The sequence below is a fragment of the Theileria annulata genome, chromosome 4 (assembly GCF_000003225.4).
Source record: "Theileria annulata chromosome 4, complete sequence, *** SEQUENCING IN PROGRESS ***".
Classification (NCBI taxonomy): Eukaryota; Apicomplexa; class Aconoidasida; order Piroplasmida; family Theileriidae; genus Theileria; species Theileria annulata.
This window is the reverse complement of record NC_011098.1, coordinates 490,899-518,331: the sequence shown is the minus strand read 5'-3', so window position 1 is coordinate 518,331 and position 27,433 is coordinate 490,899. Positions and strand designations below refer to the sequence as shown.

Genomic DNA, 27,433 nt, shown 5'->3' with positions numbered 1-27,433 from the left:
TGTAATAAATTATTTGTATACATTAATAGAGAGGTTTAAAGAGAGTAATTGTAGCCTCGTTATAGCCCTAAGAAATGAATAAATCAATACAACATACACTTCGTCGACTCCTGACAATTTTCGCAGTCATCTTTACAAAACGGTCGGCATTAAAAGATTTCAAATAAATCTAATAATCAGTTAAACTATAATAAAATTATTAACTAGAATAAACTTATTAACTAGATTATACATACTCTGGTATCAATGGCTGAATGCCAAGCAGAAGAAAGTTTTGAAAATACTGAATTATCAGTCTCCAAATAAGGATCATATTCCTCCTGATGCATAATTATATACACTAATTTATGGATATTTTATATAGTTAAGTAATACTTTGGAATGTGAAAGATGAGTTTTGAAATTGGAAACCTGAAATGTTTAATATTTTATAAAAATATACCAAAATGGAACAGTTAAGTTCAAGTGCAGTTTCACGAAGCTTAATTCCAATATTCTTACTATCCCCTGAATATAATTGTGAATATAATAGTTAAGATAATGAATTTATGGGAGTAACAAACGTTTCATTCCGGAAAAATCAGATTCATCAAAAAGTGAGCTGAAAACGTGAATAGTAATGAGTCCCAAATGCTCATTGGAATCCTCATCCTTATAGCCGTTGTACACAATATTGTCCAGTATAGACATGAGATCAGAAGCTGACACGCAAGGAATTATGTAAATACGTTTCAAAATGTTTTCTATCCTTTCCTCAGTGCTGGAGCTTAAATTATCAGAATTGACCTGAGAGAAGTAAGATTAGAAACAAGATACTTCAAACTTCCTAAGGAAACATTTACAGGACTCATAGAGCCTATAAGGGTTCTGAGAATAATCTGAAACAATGTTAAATATTGAACCACATGTAGTAATAATAAAAGAATATTAAGTGAAATACTTGTGGTAATAATAATTGCATTTGAGAGCGGGTCGGAGTTCAAGTGTTCAAATACCAAATGGGTTAAAAACTGGTAAAATTTAATGTAAATTGATTGAAATACCTCTCCATTTGCCTCGTAATCCTCTCCAAAAAACTCAATTATCTCACGACTCCTTATACCACCGTCAAATAATATATTCAAACTACAAAAAGCATGGATTGATTTAGTATAAATTTGGTATAGAGATAATTTGGGGACTGGAACAAACTTTGGGGAAGAAGTTGGTGTGATTCGTTTAGATTTAAGGTTTGAAAGAGAATTCTGACTAAATTCGTTAATTAAAGAAATGACTGAATTCACTGAACAAGAGTTAGGGAATAGATAAAGTACCGAGATCAGGATTTGAAGAAGGAAATGACCCAGTTAATAGAGTCATTATTACCAGATTTGAACTGTGATAAATCCAAAAGTAGTTTTAGAAATGTAACTGTGTAATAACATGTTGAAAAGTGAAATGATAAAATTTAATAAAATATATAATATTTTAATAAAGAATATTAATAAAAATGGATAGTGATATAATTTTAAATTTTAGGTGTAAAATGGTGTAAAAATAAGTGAGGAAATTAAGTGCTGGCAAGTAGGGTATGAAAAGGTGCTTTATTAATCATTTTTCTAGCATATGTATTTCGTAAGCTCAATTTTAAGTAACATAAATAATATGGGATATAATTTAAACCTAATTTATGTTTATTACACTTTTTTTCCGAACCTTCTATTTCGAGATAAATCGCAAGTAAAACTTAAAGTAATCGCAAGTTAACTCCAAGGAATTTAGACTAGAATTCTTTAGGAATATTTAGAAACGTTAGGAAAAGATGAAGAAGTTAATGGGCTTCAATTTTCCGGGAGATTTCAACCTCACCAACTCACCAATACGTCTAGAGTCTAATCAACAAATCATCACGTTAGATTCCGTTCAAATTCCTATTCATTTATTTATTCTTAACTTGTTTTCTGTATTTTAATTAAATTAAACAGTTATATACAAAATATTATGCTATAATAATATATATAGCTTTTAGATAATATATATAATAGTTTAATATGATATTAGGGATTTGAGTGATTTAGTATCATCGAGTCCATTGGATAATGATAATTTGTTGTTGTTTGTCGAGTTGCTGGTGAATAGATTTGACTGGATAGGAGCTGATTTGGAAGACATTGACAAATGTAAGAACGTAGTGTTGGACCTGGTATCACTGGACGGAAGTTGCGTAGACTGGCTCGTAAAACGTCTAATAACAAACTTTAAATCAAGTAATAAGAAACACTTGAAGGTTGATTTGTGTTCCCGTGAATTCGAGAGCATACATGAGCTTAAGAAACACGTGAGAACGATTTTGACCACAAGTAAAGATGATGAGGAACTGAAAGGAGATAACCATAAACTATTATATGAGTTGTTGGGATATCACTCAAGTGTTCAACTGAAGGAACGAGTGGTTGCAATATTCCCGTCGACACATAAAAACCCGGCGTTCAAAGGTCTACGATGTTTCTTTTACAGAGATAAAAGTGGTTCAGTTGATTTTTTCAGTTACGCACGCTGTTGTGACAATGTCAAGACAAGAGGTCAAATTTTACGGGAACACCTATGTGACTTGTTGGTTGATATTTGCAAATTAAGCCCGAGCACCTTGGGCTCAATTTCTGATACTCTGGACATACTTTACCCACATCATAATGTGCAAATTGAACATCACATTTCATTCACAAAGGCGATGCTATATATAGCCAACCGGCTACCAATGATCAGAACCTCACTTTACAGAATTTTGATAAATAAGTTGACGGTAATTGATTCTGAGATCAGACTCGCAGATCCCAACGTAGTTGACGTGGAGAAAGTTGAGAATCTACGTTCAGAAAAGCTAAAGGAGCTGGCAAATCAACTTCTAAAAGGTCAATCTAACTCAACTCAATTTAAAAAAACAGAAGACCCGAATTGGTTTAGAGACATTTATGATAAGCTCAGGACAGAGGAGGACTGTGATGACATGTCACAGAAACTTGATTTCCTCATGGCACTAGTGTTTGAGGACCTTCACTTGTTACTGAACATGTGCAATAAATATACCTCAGCCAGTATAAACAATACCAACAGTACAGGAATAAGCAATCCCAAAAACAACTTACAACAACAGCCCATGCAAATTAATGGTACATTCAAGTCTAAAAATTCTCAAGATAGTTTCCTAGTGACACTCGACACACAATCCGGGTCATCACAACACAACATTACACGTAATCTATCATTAATATTAGTTACCAGTAGTTAAAATTAGATAACAATAGATAACAATAAATATCAACTAATGATTTTGTAGAAAATGTAGATGAATGTATGAGTAAAATGGAAATGGACAAATATGAGATAATGTATACACCAAAGAATAAAATAGAAATGATGAAGGGAATGTCCAGCGAAACTTGTTATGCAAGTAGTGACTCAAGTTTTTCAGATACCAATTCGGCAGAAACTATATCACTTGACTCCAGTAGTTCATTCTCAAGTCAAATTATAACAAATTGCGAATCGAGTTCTAGCATAGCAAATTCGATACAAACTACTGAAACCGGACCAAATGCATTGACTATTGAGAACAAAACTGGTTTACTAACAACTGAGCAGAAATGTGATAGCAAATTGACGGTGGAAAAGGTGGTTAAGGAACTATTTGAAGTATTCGAACAAGTAATACTTCAGGCCTACAAGTGTAAATACGTCCAGTTTATATACTTTTTCATAGCGTCATTTGATGTTAAATGGCTCAGGATGTTCCTACAGAGACTCTTTGGTATAGTTTATGACAACTCTCAACATGTAATCAAACGTAGAACCGCAGCCTCTTACATCTCATCACTCATATGTAGAGCTAAATACGTTCCCCAGAATTTTATCACTTCAACCCTAACGCACTTTTTCACACTCCTCTCACCATTCAATCAATTCATATCCAAAAGTGGTGATAGTAATCTTATCACTAACACTACTGGTATTGACAGAACCATTTCTGGTACTGTTAGTACTAACACAAGTAGCACCGTAAATGGAATTATCACGAATGGTAAGGTGGTAACAAAGAAACTGAGTTTGTTTTATTCAATATTGCAGGACATATTGTATATAATTTGTTATCATACGGATGTGATATCGAGATCAGAGTCATGTGTGTCGTTTATTGAGAATAGCGAGACTGGGTTAATGGCGTATCTAACATCATATTTGGACCCGTTGGCATACTGCAAGAGGTCAGTAATATCAGAAGCAATCAAGTCAACATCGTATTACTCAAATCTGGCCTGTTTGCACAAGTTCCTCAAGTCGAAAAGCTATTTGCTGGATAATTCTAAAGAGTCTGAGCAGTTCAAGTGGTCGTTCTATAGTCCAATCGACTCCTTCTTTCCCTTTGACCCATATCTACTACACCACTCCAGGTTTTATATCAGCGATAAATACAACTCCAAGCCCCATGTGCCAGAATCAGCGATGTTAGAGGACCAGACCAGAGTGGATTCAGTGGTAACAACACAACAGAATAAAGTGGTCGATGAAGTTGTGGACGCAATCAAGAGTGATAAGAATCTCGTGGAGGATGACTTGAAACGTATGTCAAGATGCCTTGATGATTCACTTGGATTCTCCTCAATTTCAAGAGCTCTGAAGGCTAAGCTGGATATACTGAAACGAAATTTCAGTGCCGATACTACCCAAATTGAGGCCGACTATGATTTCTGGAACTACGAAAACACCATTAAACTGCTGGAAGATACAGATAATCCAGCCACAATCTCAATGGATCAAGTAACAATAATAATAATTAGCTATAATAGTTAATATTATAATGATAATAGTATAATGATGTATATAGGATGAAATGAGATTATGTGAGGAGTTGGGAATAGAAGTGATGGAAGATAGGAAGCATGGTCTTTTGGAATTATTGACTTCATCAAGTGCATACAAATCTGCCATTACAAATTCCAAAAGAGCAAAATTATGTCAAACCAATTAATAAACAGATTGTTTATCAAAGGATTCCTAATTACTGGCTTGAGGATTTAACGTAATTTTGGTATTCATCATAGTCCATTTTAACTTTCTTCGATTGATATCTTGTGACCTGACACAATCATTTACACTTTCAACTGTACCCTAAGCTTTGATAAAAGATCTTCTGTAACTCGACCTCTATAACCACTTTTCCTAATCTATATCGATAATATATTATTACGTAGTTAGTTATTACCAATTGTTCCACGGCGTATTCTTTGGACATGTTATGTTCAAGTGCGACTTCAGGTAAATAAGTAGCAGAATAACTAAAACAATATTAGAAATTTTTATTAACTAGAACAGTATTCAAAACAGTTAATAAATGATAGATGTTGTAGAATGGTATACCTGAATCCATTATAATCAAATTCTACAACGAGGCCATGTTTACCAACTTCCCAATCAAGATAATCTTTGCATTCCTAAACAATATAATAAGTAGTAGACAATAAGGGATAGATAGTGGATAGAAATAAGAAAATGAAGGTAATTAGTGGATGAAATTACCTCGTAAGAATGTAATAATGAAAGTTTACAAACTAAATGTTTAATTTCACTTGAACGAACTGGAGGAAACCTTGAATCCTGAAACGCACTCATCCTAGCATATCTCTCTAACAATATATTATGAGTATATAAATAGGGTAATATATGTGTAAGATGAAGATATATGGGTAAAGGGATACTAAGGTTATTTAAACTGGTAGGTTCAAGAGTACCAATACAGCCTCTCAATTCTTCGTCATCACTAAAGAAAGTTATTAGAGGAGAAGGAACCCATTTTTAAGATTCCAAGTCACGAAAAGAGGACACTTGGCGCCTTGAGAAGTTAGCTTTGAAAGACAGTCTCGAGTTACAGGAGTTTTATCCTGAAGAAAAATTAATTAAAATCATTTACATTTAGTTCCTCCTCTAAAACGTCAAAACAAACGGAACAAAGAGAATCATCAACATCCTCAACAAACTTATCAAAGCCGCTTGTCATAATATTGTATGGTCAAATAAGTAATAAAATGAATAAATAAAACTAAAAGTTATGGAAAAAATGAATATGGATGAAAAATGAATGAAAAGGAGTTAAGAAAGTATAAAATGGTGTTAAACCTTCCAAGTGAAATAAAGTAAATGAGCGAAATTGATGAAATTAAGGCAAAAATATAAAATGGTTAAAAGGTCCAAGGAGATAAAAAGGTAAAAATAAATAAGAATCTGGGAAAATAAAGATAATCTTGTAAATATTGTAAGGAAGGTAGAATTGGTAAAAATGAGTAAAAGTATAAAATTTTTTGAAAGTAAATTTTATAAAAAATTCCAAATCATGACCAATGTTGAATAATTGGTTTAAAATTAATATGTGTAATGTTGAAGGGTATTTAGGAAGTTAAGTGATTAAGGTGTAAATTTGGCACTTTGAAGAGAAGATTGAATAAATATAATCACCGAGTCACTGGATATATAATTAAATAAATTTTAAAATTGAATTTAGCTAATTTTGAATTGTAAAATCTTGATGTTAATTTTAAAATTGAATTTGATACGCACTCAGAGGATGGGGGAATAAACTGTACTTTTTAACAGATTTCCATTAGATTTTTAAGAAAAGTGTATTTTAAATTTTTTAAAGGTAAATTTTTTATTTTTAAGCTTTTATTTTAAAATTTTCAAATTTCATCCGGCCGAAATATTAGATTTTATAGACGAATTTGAGAAGGATTCGATTATGAAATTTGTAGATTTTAAATGAGTGTTTTTTAATTTTTCGGACTCAGAATTTAATGATCTCCAGCAAAAGTTAGTCTAGTAAGATTAGCTCACTTTATCGTAAAATAATTTGAAATGGAAACTAATTTAAATTGTTAAAAGCTTAAAATAAATTTTGAAACATTAAAATGAAACTTGATGGTTCAAAAAAGAGTAAAATTTGGGGTTTTTTAAAGCGCCCCAAAGCATATTCAGTAGCACTGCTGCTGAGTAGGCTGATCTTATCGGTATGCCAATCAGCCGTTTCATTGGACACTTGGACAAAATTCGCAAAGCTCTCGCGTGTTACAGATGATATTGATATGGCACTAGAGACTTTAGAGGAGTATACAGGAGATTTGAATTGGGTTCCAGTCCCCGATAAACCAACAAACGGACCTGAGCTGTATGGACTTAATAGGCTATTTAACTTGTATTTGATAAGACTGTCACATTATTTTCATGGACGAATTACAACTTTTTTGGTGTACTTTCCTTCATTTATCTTTGGAGTTCTTTTGCTCTTGACATTGTTTGACATTTCTGCAATAATTTGGCGGAGAGGAAGGGTAAAATTGCCCAAGTTTTACCTGCTTTTAAGGTTTATTTTGTACTGTGTACTATTTCTCCTTGTGTTCTCCCAGTTCATGTTCCTGTTGTACTATAATAATTCGCTGTGCTCGATGGAGGGATTGTATCCATTTCTGTTTGTAGATTCGGGAGATGAAAACGCCAGAGTTGAGTTTCTACGCAAGGGTTCATGCGGTTTCTCCCACAAGTTGATATTGACATATGTGATGTCATTTTTAACTCTGCTGCCAGACGCATTTTTGATACTTATTTCAATTCTGCCAGCATTTAGAAGTTATTCACTTCTGAATGGCATGAAGTACTTTGGGTCATTTTTCCTATTTGTAACGGTATTTATAGCTCTGGACACGAGAAGGTTCGTATCTCTGGGCCAGAGCGCTAAAATTTTAGATTTCGCGGCTGAAAAGTATAATGAACAAGCCATTCAAGCAGGTAGATATGGGTCAGTCATCAAACTACTAAACAAGTCAAAGTCGACGAAAATGGTTAATATGAAAGATGTGATTACATTTAGAGTATTTGCTTCATTGAAGGAACATTTATCTGGACCATTAGTTGAAGCTAAATTTAGACTTCAAGATAGTAAATTGGGATCTGTGAGAAATTTGGTACACTTCAATTTTGCTAAGCAGTTGTACGCTCAATCCAAACATTCAAGTTTTTACTTTTACTCTGCAGGACTGTACATTAGTGTAATGACAATAATTGACGCTATCGTAGGTACCGTGTTGATAGTCAAGCGGCACAAATTTCTACTTCCAATTGTTGTAATTGTGAACTTTTTCTACTTTTTCATCAACGTGGTTCATTGTATCATGTTACAGTTTCCCATGGAACTTTCAAACCTCTTCTGCAAGGTAACCCAGTACACCACCGATGAACACGGAATACTCTTTGAAACACTCGCACTCTCTAACCTAACATGCAATGTCAAATACATCTACAACTGCACATTCGCACTCGTTATCTTCCTCGCCGTACTCGGATTCGCAAATGTAGTTAATTTGTACTTTATACACAAAGCACATTAATATAATATTATATACAATATATTAATAGTATAATATACACACTATAATAATACTATACATACAGATATTGTATAATATTAAATTGTATGGTATTTAATTGTATACTATTAAATAAGATGTATAATGGTAAATGAATGTAGTAAAGTATTTGTAATATAATATGATATCTATAAAATATGGTAATAAAACTATATAATTTTGTTTATAGTATGAAGTGTAATATGCGGTGTAAATATAATTAAATAAATATAATAGAAAAGAATGTGTAAATGGATAAAAAATTGGTTGAATAGATCTGGAAAAAACTCAGGATGTAATGAGAGATCTAAATAAAAAAATCGGAAAATGTTTGACGAGAGCCTTTTGAACTATAACAGAGCGTATTTTAAGTATGATCTTGATTATTTTGAACCCGAACCGGTGGAATTGAATATCAACCACGAGAGTTCAGCTTCAGAGTTCAGGTATTACGAGGAGTTTGACACGGGTCACTACATGTGTAGGGAAAATTATGCCTTCAACAAGGTTATGGGATTTGTGAGTGAAGGTTTTGAACGCAGACTATCAAACAACAGAAGAATTATCGCAGGTGAACGACAGGTGATTTGGAGCACCTCTGAAGTGACCCACTACGCACGTCACATTACAGTTAAACTCAACAACATTTACAAGAATAACAAAAGTATCATTTTGCATTTAGTAAATGGAGATGTAAAGAGACTCAGTTTGATAAATGGTAAGTGGGTTGAAAATAGCAGAACTGAGTTGGATATTACCAAGGGATGTGAAACTAAAAGGTACAAAATATCAGGCGAGGGAAGGATTATAAATTTTCAGACGTGCGACGGCTATGTGTTTAATAGAATAGTTCAATCTCAATCGGTATTTTTCGACAATAAAATGACCATTTGTGAGGCTGAGAATGGCTTGGAATGCTCAAAATCTGTTTCAATGTTTTCAGGAGATAAGGGTTCCAAATATCTCGCAGTGCTAATGGTCAATAATGACTACCAACTGTTTTACAAGGCGAATGATAAGAAGGGCTGGAAAAACATAACGCGAAAGAGGCTCACAAGGAACATTTTTAGGAGACATAAAATTGAAAAAACAATACTAAAAAACTTGGAGGGTGGATTTTATGAAACCGCCATCTATGATATGTATTATATAGTAAGACTTTTGAGGAATAATAAGGGGAGAATTGGGTTTTATATTTACCAAGACCAAGTTAATTGTGACTACTATTACACAAACCTCATGACAAATCGGGTCGTTGTTACTCACAACGGCATGTTTTTGGAAGTTGATCCCAAGAAGAACATTTACACCAATAGGAATTATGATTTGGAATTCTACAATGAATCTGACTATGATAAGAGTGTCAGTCCCGACTCTGGCAATGACCGCCTTTTTGACCCATTTTTTTGTTACAAAAACAACAGTTTCAAGACCAAATCTGTAGCCATCACAGATGTTCAAAAGCGCTTTTTCAATGAATCCAAACCACAAAAACATAACAATTTAATCCCCAAACTTGAAAATATTGCAATAAAACCTCAACAAAATAATAAAAACATCAACCTGGACAACTTGGATCTTAGTAGTAATAGTGATGAACTGAGTAGTAACAATGATGAAATCGATTTGGAGGAGTTGAGGGGAATAACGTTGGATATAAGAAACAAAGAGGGTGTAAATTATTACTGCTATAGGGATGATGAGTATGTGCAGTTTGACTGTAAAAACGGCTTCAAATTTGACAGAGTGATTTTGTGTGGGAGTTTATACACTGACACTAAGATCATTTGGGAGCAAAATGACCCGACTGAAATAGTTAGACATGTGTCACTTTTAGATGGAACTGTTAAATATGTGATTATATTTTCAAGCTATTACAGATATAAGTTATTCAAGTGCTCATCTGATAGGAGTTGGGAAAACATAAGCGAAAATGTGATTAAAATGAGTAAATTTACCTTTTACGACCACTGTGACAGGAGAGTTGACCCTTCAGAGCTCTCTGTGGATTTCTTCAAATTCCAATTTGAACTTAAAATTAACTGCAATAAAGTAGTCTACGACGAGACTAAAATCTGCGAATCTGGGGAGGTGAACCATAAACTCAGGACAATGGTAGTCAAACTTCTGGAAAACAGAGTTGACCTATTCTACACTGAGAAATTAGTAAAACGGTTACTAATTAAAGATAATAAAGTACAAATCTCAATTCATAATGTCTGTGATCATCATTCTTTCCATAAACCTACACTTAAACAATCTAATCCCATTACCAGTTAATTTTACTATACAATACATACACTATTATACATATACATGTATATTGAATATATTATATCAAAATGTTAGATCATTTTTTAAAGAATGTAATGAAACTATTCAAAGTTTCTTTGAGGAAGTTGACGAGACTTTCAGGTGTTCCAATTTTCCGATTCAATGACGAAATGTTATACATCAACAACACCCAATCCCTCAACTGATCATAGGCAAATATATCTCCTTTATACCTATAACAAACATATATTTTAAGTTTATACCAGAAAATATACGTAAATAATATAAATACTCTAGTGTGTAAAATAAATAATGGAGACTTGGTAGCATTTTGTAGTAAGATATCAGAGTGGTTATCGTGGAATAATAGTCTGAGTAACCTTCTTAAATAGGATTTTGGGGGGATATTCCACCTCTGAAGGGGATAACTTGAAACGTATGCGATGGTGGGTACAACGTTAATGTTGTAATCCCTGCACATTTTAAGACGGCGGTCCACACCCTGACAGTTAAACTTGACAAACTTAACCTTCCAGCCCTCACTTAGTAAATCATGATATAGCTGAGAATATAAAGGGAAAAAATTCCTGAACCAATTTATACAAATGAACTAACATATGAAATAAATGTAGAAAATAACCTGCAATCTTGATTTAAGTTAATGTAGAATAAAATGACGTGATCTAGAGGAGGAACTGTATTCAAAACTCGGTCAAGTTCTCCAGGTGATATTTCTCCTACAATTCTTCGGCTATATAAAATAGATTGTGAAAGCCCAGGCCTTAGAGGCTGAGAACAAGTCAATACGTTATGACAGTACACACCTACTATAAAAACAAGTATTAGTTCAATTTAATAGTATAAAATAAGTATCTTAAAATAAAGTTAAAGTGAATAATATTAGGGTATTAAAACTTACGGAAGGTTGAAATAATGGACAAAAAGACCAGTTTGAGCATTTTTGAACTGCGATTAAAAATAAAATTTTAAAAAATTAATTGGAATCTTACATTTGTAATGAAATTAACATTATAACTTATAAATTAATGAAATTAAAGTTTAAGTAATACTTTTCATAGTTGATAAATTGTTGTGTAGATTCCATCAGTTTAATTTCAATAAAGTTAATTTAGTTAAAGATGTGAAATAATAGTTTAAATAATCTTTTTTTAATTTATTGTTTAGATTTGGGAATTTTTTGAATTTCCCTTAAAATTACTTTTCTCTTTAAGGGCCATTGTGTAAGATAATTTTAAATGTGTGGGTCCAATGCTATTTTTCACTTTAATTTTCATCTTTTTACTTCATATCACAAAGTCAAACTCCTTTTCGTTTTCTCACAAAACTCACTTCCAACCCTTTAATTATCGCAACCACTCCATTAACAGTAACACTGCAAATGGAGTTAATGTAAATACAAGTGAGAATGATGTGGTAGAAGGTATTGAATCTGAGCGGTCAAAGAAGATAAAGTTGTTGAGATCCTCAACTGGGAGAGGTGCTCAGGAGTGTTATAAGGCCTTAATTAAGGCCAATGGTGATGTTAAACTGGCTTCTCAAATCATTTTAAACACCCTCAACGAACATAAAGATAACTCAAACAATGGTATTTCCACACTAAATTTTCTTTTTACTACCTAAACTTTCCTTTTTCACACAATACAACTAGTTATCCACTCAATAATTACTATTTATAATATGATTAGTTAGTTCTATAATGATTAGGCGGTGAGATAGTGATGTTGTTGGAAGGAACAATAGCGTTGAGTTGCACCGATAAAGTTTGCTGTATGGTTGACGTGAGATGTGACACTGATTTTGTAGCCAAAAATAAACTCTTTACCTCATTTGCAAAGTCATTTTGCAACTCCTCTCTGCATTCTTTTCTTCAACATTCTAATACTGGGACTGCTCAGACATTCGATGATTTCCGGAATGAGATACTAAATAACCCATGTTTAAGGTGTGGTAAGACTGTTGGCGAGACTGGCAAGTTTGTTAAAGGCGCTTTAAGGGAATCGATTTCAGTGGCAAGAATATCATTTCTGGAGTCAGATCCTGGGGATTTCTTCGTTTCATATATCCACTCTTCTCTAGATCCTAAATTTTCACCTTCTTACTCAGGCACTGCCGGTTCAATTTTATCTTTCCAAATCGGTGATTATAATTCATTTTACAATTATTACAATGAGGCAGATACCAGTGGGCTAAGTATAGATGGTGAGCATGGTGAAGATGGACAAATGGGCTTGAATTGTTGTTTGGAAGGCAAGGAGTGTATATATTCCGATGTGAAGAATATTACAGAGTTTAATAGGGATTTGGAAACTGATGAACTTAAAATTTTTCTGAGAGAAATTGCCATTCATGCGGTCGCCGAGAAACCCAAGGAAATTGTACGTCTCCAACCATTCACTGTTACCTACATACAAATCAGTTATAACTCTAAATATTATTGTGGTAATTAGATAATAATTGTAATAGGATATTGAGAGATTCGATAGTGGAGGTAGTGTTGAGATGGAGAGGGAATTGGAAAGTTTAATATCTTCTGGAAAATCAAAAGAAATTGCTGAACGTATTCTTAAAGGGAAATTACGTAAAAAATACGGTCAAGATGTTCTAATGGAACAAGTTACACCTTACTTAATATATATAGTTAATATACATAGTTAATATTAAATATAACTAATTGTGTAGGTATGGACATTTGGAGATGGGAATGAGTCGGTTTCTGAAGTGATTGAGAAAATGAGTAAAAAAGTATCAAGAGAAATAAAATTAAAGAAATACATTTCCTACGCAATTTCTGATGATTTGATTAATTATAAACATCCTCAAAATTGTACTTTCTACAATACTAATATCGCTTTCTAATATCTACCACACTGTACACACACGAGTATACACAATAAACTATGTATATATAGTATATATGAAGATTAAAGAACAAAATTGAATGAATTTAATTGTAATACAAAATCTTCAGGACGATCAAAATATGTCGAACCATATATTAACTATATTACTATTATTAACCATATTAACTATGTAACTATTACTACAATTAACTCTACTAAGTATATTACTGTGTGTTTGAGTTTTGTGGATAATTCTGAGATGGCTAGAGCTTCATTGTATGAAGCACCTCCAACTATGAATATGAAACATTTTTTACAAGTAATTCTCTTATTCGATTTGGTGGTTGGCGCATCTGAGATTTTGGGGTCAAATAGTACAAAATCATCTGAAATGCTCTCGGAATTATTTATCAGGTCCTCGACTATCTTCACTATATGTAAATTCTTCTTTCTAGGCAATAAATTACGAACACCCTAAATCACATTATTCACTAACTATATAACTGAGTAACTATGAAGAATTAAAGTAGTAGAGGAATAACTAGATAACTAAAGAAAGAGTAGTGGTATAATTAGGGAACCCCTTTCAGGGGGTAATAACTAAATTGGAGTGTACAAGCACCGTAACGGACCTTAAACAAGTTATATCCTGTACCAATAAGTTTACTACTATAATTAGCAAGTTTCTTGTGAGCTTGAGAAGGTTCAGATTTAGGCTGACTAGACTCATTCTTCTTATCATTCATTGCGGAGCTTGTATTTACAAAGGATTGATTTAAAGGAGCTGACTGATTGGTGGCACCACTGGGATTCATAACAGCGGTTTGAATGTGTTTAAGAATATTTGAGCTGAAATCACCGATGCGCATTATGTTCCTTAAACCCTTTAAACCTTCACATTTTAAACCACTGGGTTTCTTTATCCTCTCCTCATACTCATTCATTACCTCATCACTTATATTAGCTAAACACCATAAGAGTCATATTATAGTAAAAAACTATTGTAAATAGTGTAATATAATTAATACGTTTTGAGAGTGATAGAATGAGTAATGAACGATATTTGTCCATTGGTGTTGCGTTTGTGTTATTTAATAAATCTTCAAAGGCTTGAAGTGAGTTCTTGTCATACATGATGTCAAGGTCATACTCAAACTCGTAGAACCGGTCAATATCACGTTGTTTTACTGTGTCTACCAGTGTAGTAGCTATATTAGTGTGCATGTCCAATAACCTTTTCTGCTCAGTCAGTTGTGGTATTGCATTTATCGCATTTACCAAATTCCCACTATCATCCGCTAAACACATTATTCAATCTTAAATAGGATAATAGTATGTTATGTAGTTAGTAGTTTTGGTTACATTTATTAATTTGTGTAATTTGTGTATTATAATATTCGAGTGAGTTTGAAATGTACATTGCGACCTCAGAAAGTGGCAGTGATAGAATGGAATGATAGATTTTATCGCTAGACTCAAGGTCAAAGGATTTCCTTGTGAGTCCGGACGAGATTGTCACCTTGTTGTTATCAATTCCAAAAAGGTCATGCAAAAGCGGTTGGTAGTTCCAGCTATGCTGGATCATGGTTCCCAGGTCTATAGTCCTGTCCAAAATTATACATAAGGGTCTATTATAACTCGAGAGATTCAGGCCCTTCCCTGAACTCACTAGTTCAAACAACTTGGTGGATAATCTCTGTGAGACTGAAGAGGCTGGTGAGTTGGAGCGTGGCGCGCGGATGAATGGAAGTGACCCAGAGGTTACAAGTACTGAGAGTAGTCGGTCAACAAGTGTTTCCAAAACAGCATCGGCGGTCTCTTCAGAACTGTCGCCGTAAAAAGATTTGAATGCTAATGGCAGGTTAAGTGAAAAGGTCACGGGCGATAGTGAAACAAAGTGGAGATAGCGGTCAGTAACTGAGGCCACTGAATTGAACGCGTTTATCTCTGCAAATTTACGTGCAAAATCACTCAGAAAGACGTCAGAGGTGAACGTTGTGAAGTTTAAATGCACTCGCGAGTACTTTTTCTCTCGGGCGTCGGACAGAATTACGTTCACATTCTCCTCATTTGGAGTAACCAAATACACTGCGTCAACTCCCGGTAATGGTTCACGACGATCTGACAGACTCAAATTAAGAGTTACTCCTTGTCGTCTAAGGTCACCAATGCGTAGAATTGGGCTTATTATCTTACGAGATTCGTCGTCATATATTAGTACTTTCCACGTCTTCAAACTTCTGCCCTCCAGCTCCTCCTCCGACAGCCTCAACATCTCCGAGAGTGAGCGCTTCTGGAACTCCTGCAAATCAAATTCCAGCTCCATTCAATCCTACACATAATTTATTGCCAGTATATTTATTACATATTTAGTTATAAATTTACTGGATAACTACACATGTTGGCGTTATCTAGTGATAATGGAATTATCTGAGCTATATAACTGAATAGATAGTATTACAATAGTCTATTGTGAAATAATTTGATTGACTGTGGTATTATAATTCTTGATGTGTTATAGTTTTGAGAAGTGAGAACTCATAGAAGATTTTGCCGTAGGAAGCAATTGGAACACCCAGTCTCCTGAAATAAATATTACCAAATTAAAATTTTTTTACCTTATTTCACCTATTCTCATGTCCAACAAAGCTTCATTCAATGGTTTTATATTATGTTCTCCTACCTATATCAATACTATATGATTCCCTCAACTACATATCTACTATCGACTATCATAGATTAACTATATGAATATAATAGTGTTAAAATAGGTAATTTTGGGATTACAATGAAGGTTTGGGTAACTTCGCCTGTAATTTGTTGGTTCAGTTGAGGTGAGAATGACTTGATTTTGAGTTGGATTTTACTACCTTTTTTAATCGGTTCTGATGTTAGATTCCCTTGCTTTAATATTCTTAGTGACAGTTTCTCGCTTAATTCGGTGTCGTCGAGTGTAAATTCGGTGTTTTTTCCAAAAATTCCAATAATTCCAAAAAACAACAGCAATAGCCCTATTTTAACCAAAATTAGCATTTATTTCAGATTATTATTATTATTTAGACCAAATTTTATGAATTTTGTGATATGTGTAATTTTTTCCACATTATTTACACTAACACCATACACAATACATTAATATAGTACTTAATATAACATTATATAGTTTATAAGTCATTATTATTGTTTATAGTTACTGTAGTTTAGGGAAATAACAGATTAATTATTTGGAAGGTTGAAATCCGAGATTATTTTTAGTAGATTCAATCTTGTTTTCTTTATTTTTTCTCCCACTTCATCTCTATATAATTAGTGTTATAATATGTAATTATACTTTTTGGGTAGGTTATGGTATATATCGTAGAGTTCTGATGCTATTTTATTCAATTCATTTCCTAATTCGTTGATTGTGAGATTGGTGTCGAACGTTTCTGATTCTGAGCTATTTGGTGTTTCTACCACAGTGGAATCATCCAAAAGCTTTATTACTACAGATTTTGGTGTATCATCATCACCAGAACTTGAATTATACACTTCTTGCCCAAATTCACAAGCATCTACAAACTCCTCATTCACACTCTCCACTTCATTACTCATTTCTATATCACCATTCAATACCGTATCTAGGTATATTACGATATTATGTGTATAATTATATCATAGCATAGGTATATAGTTACCTGCATTATTGGAATTATTTGTCTTATTGCGATATTTGAGAAATATAGCTTTATTAGTGAGTAGTGAAATATCTTCAATTGGTGGATACTTGAACAACCTTTGTAGACATCCATTCAAATCATTCTCCAACACTAAATTCCATTCATAATTCAATCATTCAATTTAATAGTTAACTAATAATTTGATGAATAACTAGTGTGTAAGATGGGTATTACGGTTAGATTTGATGAAGATGATCATGGCAACAGAAAAGTAATTTATGATATCAAATACACAATTATTCACTTCATTATCATGGGTTACATCGTTTGTATCAGTTTCAGCTGACTTCTTGGCAATTTGTTCAAAATAATAATCTAAAAATTCAAGTTATCTTAAAATCTAATTTATATAAATGCTAAATTCGTGATAAGTGTTAAGGTGAGATTAACCTGAGAGTAGAAAATCCCAAAGGTTGAGTGTTTCATTAATGTTAAATTCTCTACTAAATAACAGTCGAATCCATCGTCTAAAATTGAATTAAGTTAATAAACACTGGATAGACTAACAATAAATAGAATTAAACTAAACTTACATTAGAAACAGATGTGGTTCTAAATCTAAGCTTTTCAAATACATATACAATTTGTTATCACATTCCTATACAAATTAATTATATAACCAAGTAACAGAACACCTGTAGATACTAAATAACTTCTCTAGGGTTTAACTAAAGGACTAGATAAGTGGTGAATAGTACCCCCAGTAGCTAAATAACTAAAAGTGTCATGAAGAACTGTAACGTACCTTTAATAAATTATATATAAAATTACATCTTGAAATTAATGGATTGTAATTAAGTTTATTGAAATTAGTATAAAAATGGTCCACAGCATTAACATCATACATCATCTGTAGTTCCTTACTCATTAGCGAATTAAATAATACATAAGAATCTGCTTCTATATCCTCTTCATTATTACTAAACACTATTTTAAACATATTATCTTCATCATATGATTTTGGCGAACGTTGTGGATGTAAAGTAGATCCTTCCTTTAATAATGTATCAGTATTCTCAAGTCCATTAGTACTATTATGACTACTCATGGTAGAAATTCTAGAGTTAACTTTCAAAGGTAATTCCGTCTTATTACTGGAATAGGCACTATTATACTTTTGGATGAACTGATCACGATAGCAGGTAATATATATAATTGCTAATAACTCATTCATGCCTTGTTTGTATGAGATATAATTATGTTCCATACTCCAAACAAATAATATTCTTTGGAGTGATTTCCGAACGGATTCACGTTGGAAAAGTGAACGCTCCTGATACGTTCGTTCAATATCTTGCCAAATCTCGTCCATTAACTCCTTTGATTTCTGACTTAAAGACCAAGGATTAGTTTCGGCCGGTGCTAGAGGATGAAATATCTGAGGATCCAATTCCTGAATGCTTTTCATAGAATTTCTTCTCTCGAACTTTTTAACCTTGTTCCAGTACTCTGATCTACTCGAAATTACCTCATCAGTAATTTCTTTAAAAGAGCTACCCTTGCGAATGAGTAAGAGAAATGACCAGAAAAGCCTGCGGCCTTTAAGGCCAAAATTACTATTTCCAATACATTGAATAGCAATTCTGTGTAAACTCTTGGTAAAAGGCGTGGAGTCAGATGGGAAATTACAGAAGCTGGGTGGTAGAGAATTGGTGTTAAATTCTGTAAAATCAAAGTCGTTTTGAATATCCAAATCAGAACAGTGAAGATTTGGACATATCTCAGCCAAATCCTCAAAAGTTATACCACAGTAACCTTCCTCATCATGTGTAAACTCAGCCATTAGACTTTAATATTGCAGTTATCAGTATACAAACATTAGTTAAAAATACTTGTCAGTAAATAAAAGTGGTTGAGGTAGGAAGTGAAACTTATTTTTAAAATTCTATGAAAAAAATTAATAATGTACAAATTATAAAAGTCGAATTAATAATTAAATTGGAATTTTGGTTTTAATAAAAAATTCTTAAATATATAATTTTTAAAAAGTGAATAAAAATATTTCATTTCAGTACCGCACATCAACATTCATAACCCGAAGTTATTATTACCCTTTATATTACTGTAGAATAATGTTAGTAATTATTTGAGATTTGATAATTTTAATGAAAAAACTAATGAAAAGGATTTGATTAAAATTTTAAAATATTCAATTATTTCAATGAATTTGTAAAATAATGCTTAGATCTTTTAATTCTAATGGATTGAAGGTTTTTTCCATAAAATTTCATCTTTTTAATGTTTTTTTCAGGTTTATTCTTTATCTTCCGGCAAATCCATACCACAATTTGCTCTGGAAGCCCTGAAAAACAAAAATAAACTCAAGTAACCAAAAATTTCATCCACAAATATTAATAATATTATTATAATTGTGGAGATAATGGATTTTTAGGAAAAATGTGGAATATGAGCATAGAATAGAATTAATTCATGATTTGGAATTTCCACAGTGTTGTGGCACAGTCACAATATCTCCAGATTTACGCTATATTATAGCAACGGGTTCTTATCCTCCTCAGGTACTATATTCTACATCACAACTACTCTATTATACAATAGTTTACTAATAATACTATGAAATTATGGTTAGATTGGAATCTATGATACTTTGGAATTGTGCTTAAAACATCGCAGAGGAATTGATAATGAAGTGATTAAAACATGTTTCCTAGCCTCAGATTATACCAAATTAGCCTTTCTGTGCCATCAAAGGTTTATAGAATTTCATAACCGTGGTGGTACTCACTACAAAGTAACAGATATTCAATTACTTAGTAATATATAGTTAGTGGTGATGAAATTTGATATAGATAAGAGTACCCAGAGAAGGAACTGATATGATTTATGTATCAGATTATGCAAGTCTTTTAACCACTACAACATCCAATAAAATCTACAGGTAATTTCGCCTTCATTCATCTAGTCATGTCAATTATCCATTGACCCATACTAACTGTAGAGTGAATCTTGAAAAAGGAATGTTCGAAGAACCTCTGGAATCAAGTTCATCATCACTTAATTGCGTTTGTGAGAATCCAATTCTACCATTAGTCTCAGCTGGAGGGTTAGTTATCTAATATTAGAATATTTGTTAGTTGTGGATTATTGGAAAATTGGGATTTACGCACTAATTCACCGGTCTCATCTCTCACTCTCCAAGATCAAAATGAAAAGTACCACCTATCTACTCCTATTAGTCAATTTTATTGATTTATTTAATGATATTGTATTAGAGTTACTGCATGTGGTTATTCTGTTAATGGATTAAAAGTGGCAGTTGGTACTGAATTCGGTTCTGTAAAGTTATTTGATATTAGAAATTCTAAGCCACTTTGGCAATATAATTCCGTCTCCAAATTACAAATCAAATCATTACAATTTATTAATTCAATTAATCACTATTCAATAGGTAATCAATAGTTAATTACAATTCCAAACGGGATACTGAGATTTAGATAGTCATTGAGTTATCTAAATTCTAGTTAATTATTTCCAAATGTTAACTAAAATTGGCGTTTCAAACTACATAATGCGTTAATATGATATAGAAATTGGAGAAAATTCATTGATTGGATTTTGTGATAATAGAAGTGTACGAGTCCACTCAATGGATAACGGTAATTTTGTAGCATCAATTGAAGGTCTAACAAGTGAAAAGCAAACATATGCTAATATTAACGGTTTCTCCTTCTACCCTGACACTGGTATTTGTTTCATTGTTGGCGATCAAACTAGAGTTGGAACGTATTTCATACCACATATAGGTCCAGCACCAACGTATCCAAATCTCTAACATATTTATTAAGTTATATAGATAGAATATTTATAGATTGATGTGATTGATATTATTTGAATAGGTGGTGTACATTTTTGGAAAATATAACAGAGGAAATGGAAGTACCAAATGCTACTAATACAGGCTTACCACCAAAACAACAAATTTATGACGAGTATGTGTTTGTAACCAAGGAACAACTCGATGAACTCTCAGCATCAGACCTAATTGGAACCAACATGGTCAAAGACTACATGCATGGCTTTTTTATACAGTCAAAACTATACCATAAACTCAAAGTAACAAAATCTTAGTTATACCATAAATACCACCTATCATAACTAGTTTACACATAATACCGTTACTCATAAGTAATAATGATTAGAGTATGAATGAATTTGATTATGAAGAATATAAGAATAAGAAATTACAAGAAAGGATTGAGTCAAAGAGACAAATGAGAGTACCAATAAGGCAAAAACCAGTCAAAGTTAACCAAGAATTTGCACAGAAATTACACACAAAATCACAAATCAACCAAGAGGTAATACATTACACATTTGTATTTTCTATAATATTCTTATTTATTACAATTTCACTAATTTTTATAATTTGATTTATAATTTTGTCATGAATTTGTCTAGAAAATGAGTAAAAAGGAAAAAGAAATGGCGATGATGGCAAAGGCGGCATTGGAGGATGAGAGATTTGCAAAAATATTCACAGACGAAAACTTCACTATAGAACAAATTAATACACACTAATGTAATATATAATGATTAAATAAAATTACGTATATTTAAGGCAAAATTTCCTCTTGTTTTAACAATTTTAAAATTTTATATTGAATTGGCTAGCTGTTAATAAGTGTCTAAGGTGCAGTTTAGACATGGCTAGCTAATTATTAGAAAATTAGAAAAAGTTTAGAAAACAGATTTAAAAATGTTTCCTCAAGTGGTTCAAGCTCCATATCCTAAATACCTAGCAATTCTAAGGAATGGGAAACCATATGTGATTAGAAAGAATAGCTTAAGTGAGCCTTGGTATAATATAACACACTTGAGATACGATATTGAAAAATTACTATTCACAGACTCTAATAACAAAGACTATAATTATCTCCAGTGTAGCGTAGAATTATATGAATTAATTCTCGTTATTGAATTTGGATTTAATTGTAAGAAGGTTTGGTTTGATAGCAAATTGTGCTGGACCCTTACAAATTCTCAAGAATATCCGAAATTTCTCGGACTTCACCTTAGAACTAATCAAATTTTCCTTATGTTTAGTAAACTAAGGTTAGAGTTGCTGGATGTGGAAAATCCTAAAGTTGAAGAAGGTGAGATTGAGGGTAATATGTCTGGAAAGAGACCAGGTCAGCTTGACTGGGTAAGAAATAATAAATATACAAAAATGTCTAATAGTACCAATCCATTTCGTCCTATGATTGACCCAACTAAACTAGTAGACACAAATCCCTTTTCAAAGTACGTGAGGCGTCGTTTGATAAGAGAAGCTGAACTTAAGCCTGTAGAAGAACCATCTCAAAGTTGTCCAAAACAACACCAAGCAACATTAGAAAATGATAATGAAGTGGATAAGGTAACTAAAATTGACGTAATAGGAAAGAGTTACAAGAACATAGTAAAACTTTTTCACGAAAACACTAGCAATGTAATAGAATGTAATGGCTATAATTTGACTGTTCACGGTGACAATTATTCTTACAAGCTCAATGAGAGCGCCAGTAGTGATAACCTAAATTCAACAAGTACAAGTTTTCGTAAAGAAAATCCGAAAAAATTACCTCCAAAATCAATAGTCTACTACAAGAAAGAAAAGAATGTGGTTTTGGAAACTCGAACTAAGTTCATTATGTACAATCTGGAAGATCCTGATTTAACTCCGATAAACTATAAACTACCAGAAATCAAACTGCTCTCTCAAGATAACGAAGGTAACATTATCCCACTAAGCTCCAATGAGTACAGTGTCCAACTATCTTTATATATGGCTGTTAAATTTATTTACACTTTTGCCGATGAAGCAGTCTGTACTCAAGTTGAATACGGGAGAAGAATATTCTGGAAATCTAAACCTGGACAAAATAAACCACTTTACATTGTTTGTAGTTATTGGACTCGAAGAATCCAGATTATTTTCCAAGACAAAATAGTTTTAACCGATTTGAAAAATCCCAATTCAATCCCAAGCTCTCTCAAAATTCCTCCTGAAATATCTCTATACAAAACAAATGAACAGGGTAAAACTGTAAGACTGAATTGTCGTGATTACAGGGTTGAATTGAACCCATGTAAAAAGTTGAGATATGTAGTTAACGAAGAAGTTAATTGCACTGAACTTAGGCATAAGGGGAGAGTAGTTTGGAAATACAAAGAAGGGCCGATACCGTTATCATTTGTCTATTCCAGTATATTGAAAACAATTTCCGTTGCTTATAAAACTGGGACTCGTAGTTACCAACTTGAACTGGGTCAATGGGTTCCAACCGAAACCACTAATACCAATTAATCTACTCAATAATCTACATATATAATAGTGTATGTAAAGTGGTGTAATGTGTAACTTTAAAAAGGTGTAACACCTGAACCATTGGTTTATTCAGTAAATTCAACTGGTTCCTTACTGAATTACATAAATATTAATTAAAATTTATCCTAGACTCTAAAATATACTACTTAGTATAAATAGATTAAAGTTTGATTATGTGACCGTTTGAAATAAGTTTCCTGCGGCCGCAGAAGGTGCGATAGAGTACAATTTTGAGGGGCGCAAGCCTAAATATACAGCCTCTGCTCTTAACTGGAGGTGAGTTTAGCCTTGATATGTACACGAGATTTCGAGTGTTGACAGTCTTGACATCTTTGCTCATCTCGCAGAGAATGTTTTCAAAGATCTCAAACTGGTCCCCTGAAAGTACACTGCTAGACTCTTCATAAAATAAGTAATCATCAACAGGAGTTTGGGGATTAAACTGAGGGAAATTGTTAGAGAAGAGAAACCCATTTTCAGGCTGTTTACTGGTGTAAAAGTTGGTGGAAACCTGAAGCTCATAGATTAAAGCCTCAAGTGCGATGTTGATGAACTGGAGAATATCGTCTGAAGTACTACAAACCCTTTTCATAGTCTCCAACTGCTTAAAGGTTATTATTTGAAGGTAAACCACAATTGGTACACGTTTCAAGTTATAGCACCTGAGGTATTTTAAAAAAAATCTGAGATATGCTGAGGTAGGGAGAGTTTGACCCTGAACCTTCAAAGCCTGAGCGTCTCTCAGTGCCTTGAAGATTAAAAGACTATCAAATGAACCAAGCTCAGGATCTGCACTTGACTTTAGCTCACCAATGGTCTGCAAATCCTTAGTTATAGTCTCGAAGGTCAGCAAACTGTTTTCACAAAAAAGAGGTCGGTTAACCTCAAGCTTAACTCCACATGGGTAATTAGACAATATATTCACCGAGTCATACTCTGGATCGGGACTATAATATGCATTCTGAACATGATTCAAATAATTATCAATTCTACTCGACTTATCTATCGGAACACTATTAACCATATTTACTGAATTAATCAAGTTGATGGAGTTGGCTAGGTTGGCCGTGTTAGAGGTAAAATGTTTGGGGGAAGGAGAAATTGAAGTGAAACTGCTGGCGACTTCTGAGGAGCTGGTGAGATCTGAAAAGTTATCTTCGATGTAGTCTTTAGGGCTGTAGATGCTATAGACTGTAATTGAGCTTTTGGAGGAAGATAAAGCGTGTACTTCAGCCTTAATTTCAGAACCCAAATCAGCCTTATTTACCTTCAAGTTCTCTTCAACCACCTGTACAACTTTATCCTCCAGCACTTCAGATTTATCCGATACACTAGAGTTACCCTGTAATACATCAGGGTGGTCCAATACTGTAGGATTATCCTCTGAAACACTAGGGTTATCAACTACACTGGGATTATCCAATACACTAAGACGTAGAGAAACATTGGAATGATAATCACCTAATCCTTTAGTGTTCTTATCAGCATTATAAGAGTGTGTGTATAGAGTAGTGATAGTCAGCGCCTCCTCATCAATTGATGCCTGGCTTTGGTTTCTGTATGAAACAAGTCCAGTGGTCATGGTATTAGTAGTTTTATGTGTTATATCATTCAAAGAAGCCACTGTATCAATTGACTTTGCATACTGTGGTAATGAATTATACTTAACATTATCTTCATCAACCTTATACCTCTTCTTCCCATTAAGATTAACTGTATTGGTGCTAGTTGTGCTCACATTTTTAGTTGTGTTGTTTGTTTTATTTGTGTTGGGAGTTGACTGATCAATGAGTGAGCTAGTGTTGGTGGAGGAATTTGGTGAAAGAATTCGCTTGGTGATTAGGGTTTGGAATTGTTTATTCTGACGAGAAATGAAGTTATAAAAAGAACCAGGGTCGTTTATATCAACATTACTCATCAGACGCTCAGTTTCAGGCACTGAAGTGCTGTAGACTCGACTGCTATGTTGAATGTCAAACTCGGTACTGTCATCAGTGTTAAGTTTCTCACTACTATTGGTGTTTGGTGTGGAATTACCCGTGGTAAAAAACTGTTTTGCATGTTTTTGTGATATTTTTCTAACCGCCAAACTGCCAAACTTATTAACTATGTCAAACGGGTGGTCAGGCTTAATATCCTCAAGCTCAAATGGTATTTGTGAATTTGGAGAATCACCGTCAACTAAACATGTTTTTATGAACATGCTGAGTAGTTGTAACTGTATGTCATTTGGATTATTCCGGACAAAACATGTATTTGAGGAGTTCCAAAATATTAGAACGTATTCCTGATCGGGGTTCGAATTTGAAAATGAAGTGTTCTCATGTGATACAATAGAGTTATCACGTGATACAATGGAATTTTCATGAGAGAATGGTGTATTAATTGTAGAAGAGCAGCTTAAAGTAGTGTCATCATCAGTATCCTCATTGGTCGTAATAGTGTTAACATTAGACTCAGGGGAAGTGTTATACTCTGTGTCCTTATTACTGATTGGTAAAGAGGCTTTGCTGATCCTAACCCAGCGCTGTTGTGAGACGTAAAACACATCAACGTACCCAACAAAGATGTTATTTTCACTCATCAACTCGAATGAGTGAGGGTTAAACTTAGATCTGACCCTGAAATTTTCCAGGTTAGAAGTGCAAGTACCGACTAACACATTTGAGTTATTATTAATACAGAGTGACACTGTAATTTTAATACTGTTAAGTGTCAAAGTGTTATTCGTTGGTGATGTCTGGGCTAATAAAAACAGCGTATCTATATTCAGTGCCTGATTTCCATCAAGTTTAAAAGATTCAGACTCCCATTTCGTCAGTACACCTAATTCATCCTTTAAACTTGAATCAGCCGTTTCACTACTTAGTTGCCACTTAAGTTTCAATGGGACCGAGTCTAAGTACTTGGTTACCCAGGATTTCAAAGTCAACTTCTTCACGTGTAATGATAATAATACTGTATTATTCCTATCCATCAGATCATTCTACTACAATTTTACAATTTTACAATATTTTACAAAATTAAAATGGTTTGAGTAATGCGTTAAATTGATTAGAATTATGGAAAACTACATTAATATAATTTTGTTAAAAATTAACCAAATGTGTAAGAAATAAGTGAGATCGAAATATTTTACAGAATGAAAGTTAAATTTAGTTAAAAATTAAAGACAAAATATTTTACAAAATATAAACTAATTTCCATAAGTTTAAAAGGCTAAAATTAAAATTTTTGTTAAAAGTTATACACACATTATACACATTCAGTGAAATAATAAAACTGAACATTTCACTGTTAAAAACAATAAATTCCATTTTGTTTATATTGATTTAATTTAATCTAAAAGGTAAAATAAAGTGAAAAAATCATTCAAATAAATGAATACATAATAATTCTGCACAATAATAAGAGAGTAAGAATCTGATAACGTAAATCTTAATCATTGTTTCAAAAAATATTAAATTAATAATTATAAATAATGAATTGTAACAAAAATCAATGAAATTGTTTAGATTTGAATATTATGAATTTGTGTTAATAGTAGTGTAACTGGAATAATATGTAAATTATTTACACCTTCTTTCTTTTATTATTTATATTAAATTTAATGATATTATTTTTATCATTTTTTTCTTAATTCGACGAAAATTTGATTAAATGGTGACTGATATCAGGAACTAAAAATTATTATTTATTTTTCTTCTATTTTTCATTTTTTTAAATTTCTATATTATATCTTTTTATATCAAGTTTTACATGGTAAATACGTTAAATAAAGGTGTGTCATGTATCTGGTGATATACTGGATATAACTGTGTAATA

General features: G+C 32.7%; 13 protein-coding genes across 13 annotated transcripts, besides 17 other annotated features; 7 read left to right on the top strand and 6 right to left on the bottom strand.

Moving 5' to 3' along the window:
* Nucleotides 1-1,801: 1,801 nt before the first annotated feature.
* TA07495 (uncharacterized protein) lies at nt 1,802-3,268 on the top strand (the record flags this gene model as incomplete). The annotated part of the gene is made up of 2 exons (XM_947836.1): nt 1,802-1,890; nt 2,041-3,268. The coding sequence occupies 2 exons, from the start codon at nt 1,802-1,804 to the stop codon at nt 3,266-3,268; spliced, it is 1,317 nt and encodes a 438-aa protein (XP_952929.1).
* A 65-nt stretch (nt 3,269-3,333) lies between these two features.
* TA07490 (uncharacterized protein) lies at nt 3,334-5,005 on the top strand (the record flags this gene model as incomplete). Its single annotated transcript, XM_947835.1, has 2 exons — nt 3,334-4,794; nt 4,862-5,005. The coding sequence occupies 2 exons, from the start codon at nt 3,334-3,336 to the stop codon at nt 5,003-5,005; spliced, it is 1,605 nt and encodes a 534-aa protein (XP_952928.1).
* A 129-nt stretch (nt 5,006-5,134) lies between these two features.
* Nucleotides 5,135-6,031, bottom strand: TA07485 (uncharacterized protein; the record flags this gene model as incomplete). Its single annotated transcript, XM_947834.1, has 6 exons — nt 5,135-5,312; nt 5,395-5,468; nt 5,554-5,660; nt 5,733-5,794; nt 5,824-5,915; nt 5,945-6,031. The coding sequence occupies 6 exons, from the start codon at nt 6,029-6,031 to the stop codon at nt 5,135-5,137; spliced, it is 600 nt and encodes a 199-aa protein (XP_952927.1).
* Nucleotides 6,032-6,935: 904 nt separating this feature from the next.
* Nucleotides 6,936-7,046: a sequence feature (Signal peptide predicted for TA07480 by SignalP 2.0 HMM (Signal peptide probability 0.981, signal anchor probability 0.002) with cleavage site probability 0.547 between residues 37 and 38).
* Nucleotides 6,936-8,408, top strand: TA07480 (uncharacterized protein; the record flags this gene model as incomplete). The annotated part of the gene is made up of 1 exon (XM_947833.1): nt 6,936-8,408. One exon carries the CDS (start codon nt 6,936-6,938, stop codon nt 8,406-8,408), a length of 1,473 nt encoding a protein of 490 aa, XP_952926.1.
* Nucleotides 6,996-7,055: a sequence feature (8 probable transmembrane helices predicted for TA07480 by TMHMM2.0 at aa 21-40, 113-135, 147-169, 211-233, 240-262, 370-392, 399-421 and 464-486).
* Nucleotides 7,272-7,340: a sequence feature (8 probable transmembrane helices predicted for TA07480 by TMHMM2.0 at aa 21-40, 113-135, 147-169, 211-233, 240-262, 370-392, 399-421 and 464-486).
* Nucleotides 7,374-7,442: a sequence feature (8 probable transmembrane helices predicted for TA07480 by TMHMM2.0 at aa 21-40, 113-135, 147-169, 211-233, 240-262, 370-392, 399-421 and 464-486).
* Nucleotides 7,566-7,634: a sequence feature (8 probable transmembrane helices predicted for TA07480 by TMHMM2.0 at aa 21-40, 113-135, 147-169, 211-233, 240-262, 370-392, 399-421 and 464-486).
* Nucleotides 7,653-7,721: a sequence feature (8 probable transmembrane helices predicted for TA07480 by TMHMM2.0 at aa 21-40, 113-135, 147-169, 211-233, 240-262, 370-392, 399-421 and 464-486).
* Nucleotides 8,043-8,111: a sequence feature (8 probable transmembrane helices predicted for TA07480 by TMHMM2.0 at aa 21-40, 113-135, 147-169, 211-233, 240-262, 370-392, 399-421 and 464-486).
* Nucleotides 8,130-8,198: a sequence feature (8 probable transmembrane helices predicted for TA07480 by TMHMM2.0 at aa 21-40, 113-135, 147-169, 211-233, 240-262, 370-392, 399-421 and 464-486).
* Nucleotides 8,289-8,294: a sequence feature (GPI-Anchor Signal predicted for TA07480 by DGPI v2.04 with cleavage site probability 0.103199996 near 452).
* Nucleotides 8,325-8,393: a sequence feature (8 probable transmembrane helices predicted for TA07480 by TMHMM2.0 at aa 21-40, 113-135, 147-169, 211-233, 240-262, 370-392, 399-421 and 464-486).
* A 345-nt stretch (nt 8,409-8,753) lies between the features above and the next one.
* On the top strand, nt 8,754-10,706 carry TA07475 (SfiI-subtelomeric fragment related protein family member, putative; the record flags this gene model as incomplete). The annotated part of the gene is made up of 1 exon (XM_947832.1): nt 8,754-10,706. The coding sequence occupies one exon, from the start codon at nt 8,754-8,756 to the stop codon at nt 10,704-10,706; it is 1,953 nt and encodes a 650-aa protein (XP_952925.1).
* Nucleotides 10,707-10,776: 70 nt separating this feature from the next.
* On the bottom strand, nt 10,777-11,730 carry TA07470 (uncharacterized protein; the record flags this gene model as incomplete). Its single annotated transcript, XM_947831.1, has 4 exons — nt 10,777-11,287; nt 11,341-11,527; nt 11,620-11,666; nt 11,711-11,730. 4 exons carry the CDS (start codon nt 11,728-11,730, stop codon nt 10,777-10,779), a joined length of 765 nt encoding a protein of 254 aa, XP_952924.1.
* Nucleotides 10,960-11,013: a sequence feature (2 probable transmembrane helices predicted for TA07470 by TMHMM2.0 at aa 13-32 and 177-194).
* Nucleotides 11,499-11,527: a sequence feature (2 probable transmembrane helices predicted for TA07470 by TMHMM2.0 at aa 13-32 and 177-194).
* Nucleotides 11,620-11,650: a sequence feature (2 probable transmembrane helices predicted for TA07470 by TMHMM2.0 at aa 13-32 and 177-194).
* Nucleotides 11,650-11,730: a sequence feature (Signal peptide predicted for TA07470 by SignalP 2.0 HMM (Signal peptide probability 0.788, signal anchor probability 0.185) with cleavage site probability 0.566 between residues 27 and 28).
* A 239-nt stretch (nt 11,731-11,969) lies between these two features.
* Nucleotides 11,970-12,020: a sequence feature (Signal peptide predicted for TA07465 by SignalP 2.0 HMM (Signal peptide probability 0.993, signal anchor probability 0.000) with cleavage site probability 0.450 between residues 17 and 18).
* TA07465 (translation elongation factor, putative) lies at nt 11,970-13,577 on the top strand (the record flags this gene model as incomplete). Its single annotated transcript, XM_947830.1, has 4 exons — nt 11,970-12,306; nt 12,426-13,096; nt 13,185-13,358; nt 13,401-13,577. The coding sequence occupies 4 exons, from the start codon at nt 11,970-11,972 to the stop codon at nt 13,575-13,577; spliced, it is 1,359 nt and encodes a 452-aa protein (XP_952923.1).
* A 170-nt stretch (nt 13,578-13,747) lies between these two features.
* Nucleotides 13,748-15,887, bottom strand: TA07460 (vesicle transport (Sec1 family) protein, putative; the record flags this gene model as incomplete). Its single annotated transcript, XM_947829.1, has 4 exons — nt 13,748-14,035; nt 14,143-14,525; nt 14,590-14,859; nt 14,924-15,887. The coding sequence occupies 4 exons, from the start codon at nt 15,885-15,887 to the stop codon at nt 13,748-13,750; spliced, it is 1,905 nt and encodes a 634-aa protein (XP_952922.1).
* A 172-nt stretch (nt 15,888-16,059) lies between these two features.
* On the bottom strand, nt 16,060-16,594 carry TA07455 (uncharacterized protein; the record flags this gene model as incomplete). The annotated part of the gene is made up of 3 exons (XM_947828.1): nt 16,060-16,144; nt 16,180-16,244; nt 16,349-16,594. 3 exons carry the CDS (start codon nt 16,592-16,594, stop codon nt 16,060-16,062), a joined length of 396 nt encoding a protein of 131 aa, XP_952921.1.
* Nucleotides 16,532-16,591: a sequence feature (1 probable transmembrane helix predicted for TA07455 by TMHMM2.0 at aa 2-21).
* Nucleotides 16,532-16,594: a sequence feature (Signal peptide predicted for TA07455 by SignalP 2.0 HMM (Signal peptide probability 0.761, signal anchor probability 0.235) with cleavage site probability 0.699 between residues 21 and 22).
* A 279-nt stretch (nt 16,595-16,873) lies between these two features.
* TA07445 (GTPase activator, putative) lies at nt 16,874-19,063 on the bottom strand (the record flags this gene model as incomplete). Its single annotated transcript, XM_947827.1, has 6 exons — nt 16,874-17,181; nt 17,239-17,370; nt 17,455-17,595; nt 17,671-17,747; nt 17,814-17,878; nt 18,026-19,063. The coding sequence occupies 6 exons, from the start codon at nt 19,061-19,063 to the stop codon at nt 16,874-16,876; spliced, it is 1,761 nt and encodes a 586-aa protein (XP_952920.1).
* Nucleotides 19,064-19,457: 394 nt separating this feature from the next.
* Nucleotides 19,458-21,819, top strand: TA07440 (uncharacterized protein; the record flags this gene model as incomplete). Its single annotated transcript, XM_947826.1, has 12 exons — nt 19,458-19,490; nt 19,532-19,605; nt 19,673-19,838; nt 19,871-20,032; nt 20,091-20,179; nt 20,240-20,344; nt 20,376-20,453; nt 20,514-20,689; nt 20,829-21,057; nt 21,138-21,354; nt 21,441-21,599; nt 21,700-21,819. 12 exons carry the CDS (start codon nt 19,458-19,460, stop codon nt 21,817-21,819), a joined length of 1,608 nt encoding a protein of 535 aa, XP_952919.1.
* A 178-nt stretch (nt 21,820-21,997) lies between these two features.
* Nucleotides 21,998-23,587, top strand: TA07435 (SfiI-subtelomeric fragment related protein family member, putative; the record flags this gene model as incomplete). The annotated part of the gene is made up of 1 exon (XM_947825.1): nt 21,998-23,587. The coding sequence occupies one exon, from the start codon at nt 21,998-22,000 to the stop codon at nt 23,585-23,587; it is 1,590 nt and encodes a 529-aa protein (XP_952918.1).
* A 181-nt stretch (nt 23,588-23,768) lies between these two features.
* TA07430 (uncharacterized protein) lies at nt 23,769-26,585 on the bottom strand (the record flags this gene model as incomplete). The annotated part of the gene is made up of 1 exon (XM_947824.1): nt 23,769-26,585. The coding sequence occupies one exon, from the start codon at nt 26,583-26,585 to the stop codon at nt 23,769-23,771; it is 2,817 nt and encodes a 938-aa protein (XP_952917.1).
* Between the last annotated feature and the right edge of the window lie 848 nt (nt 26,586-27,433).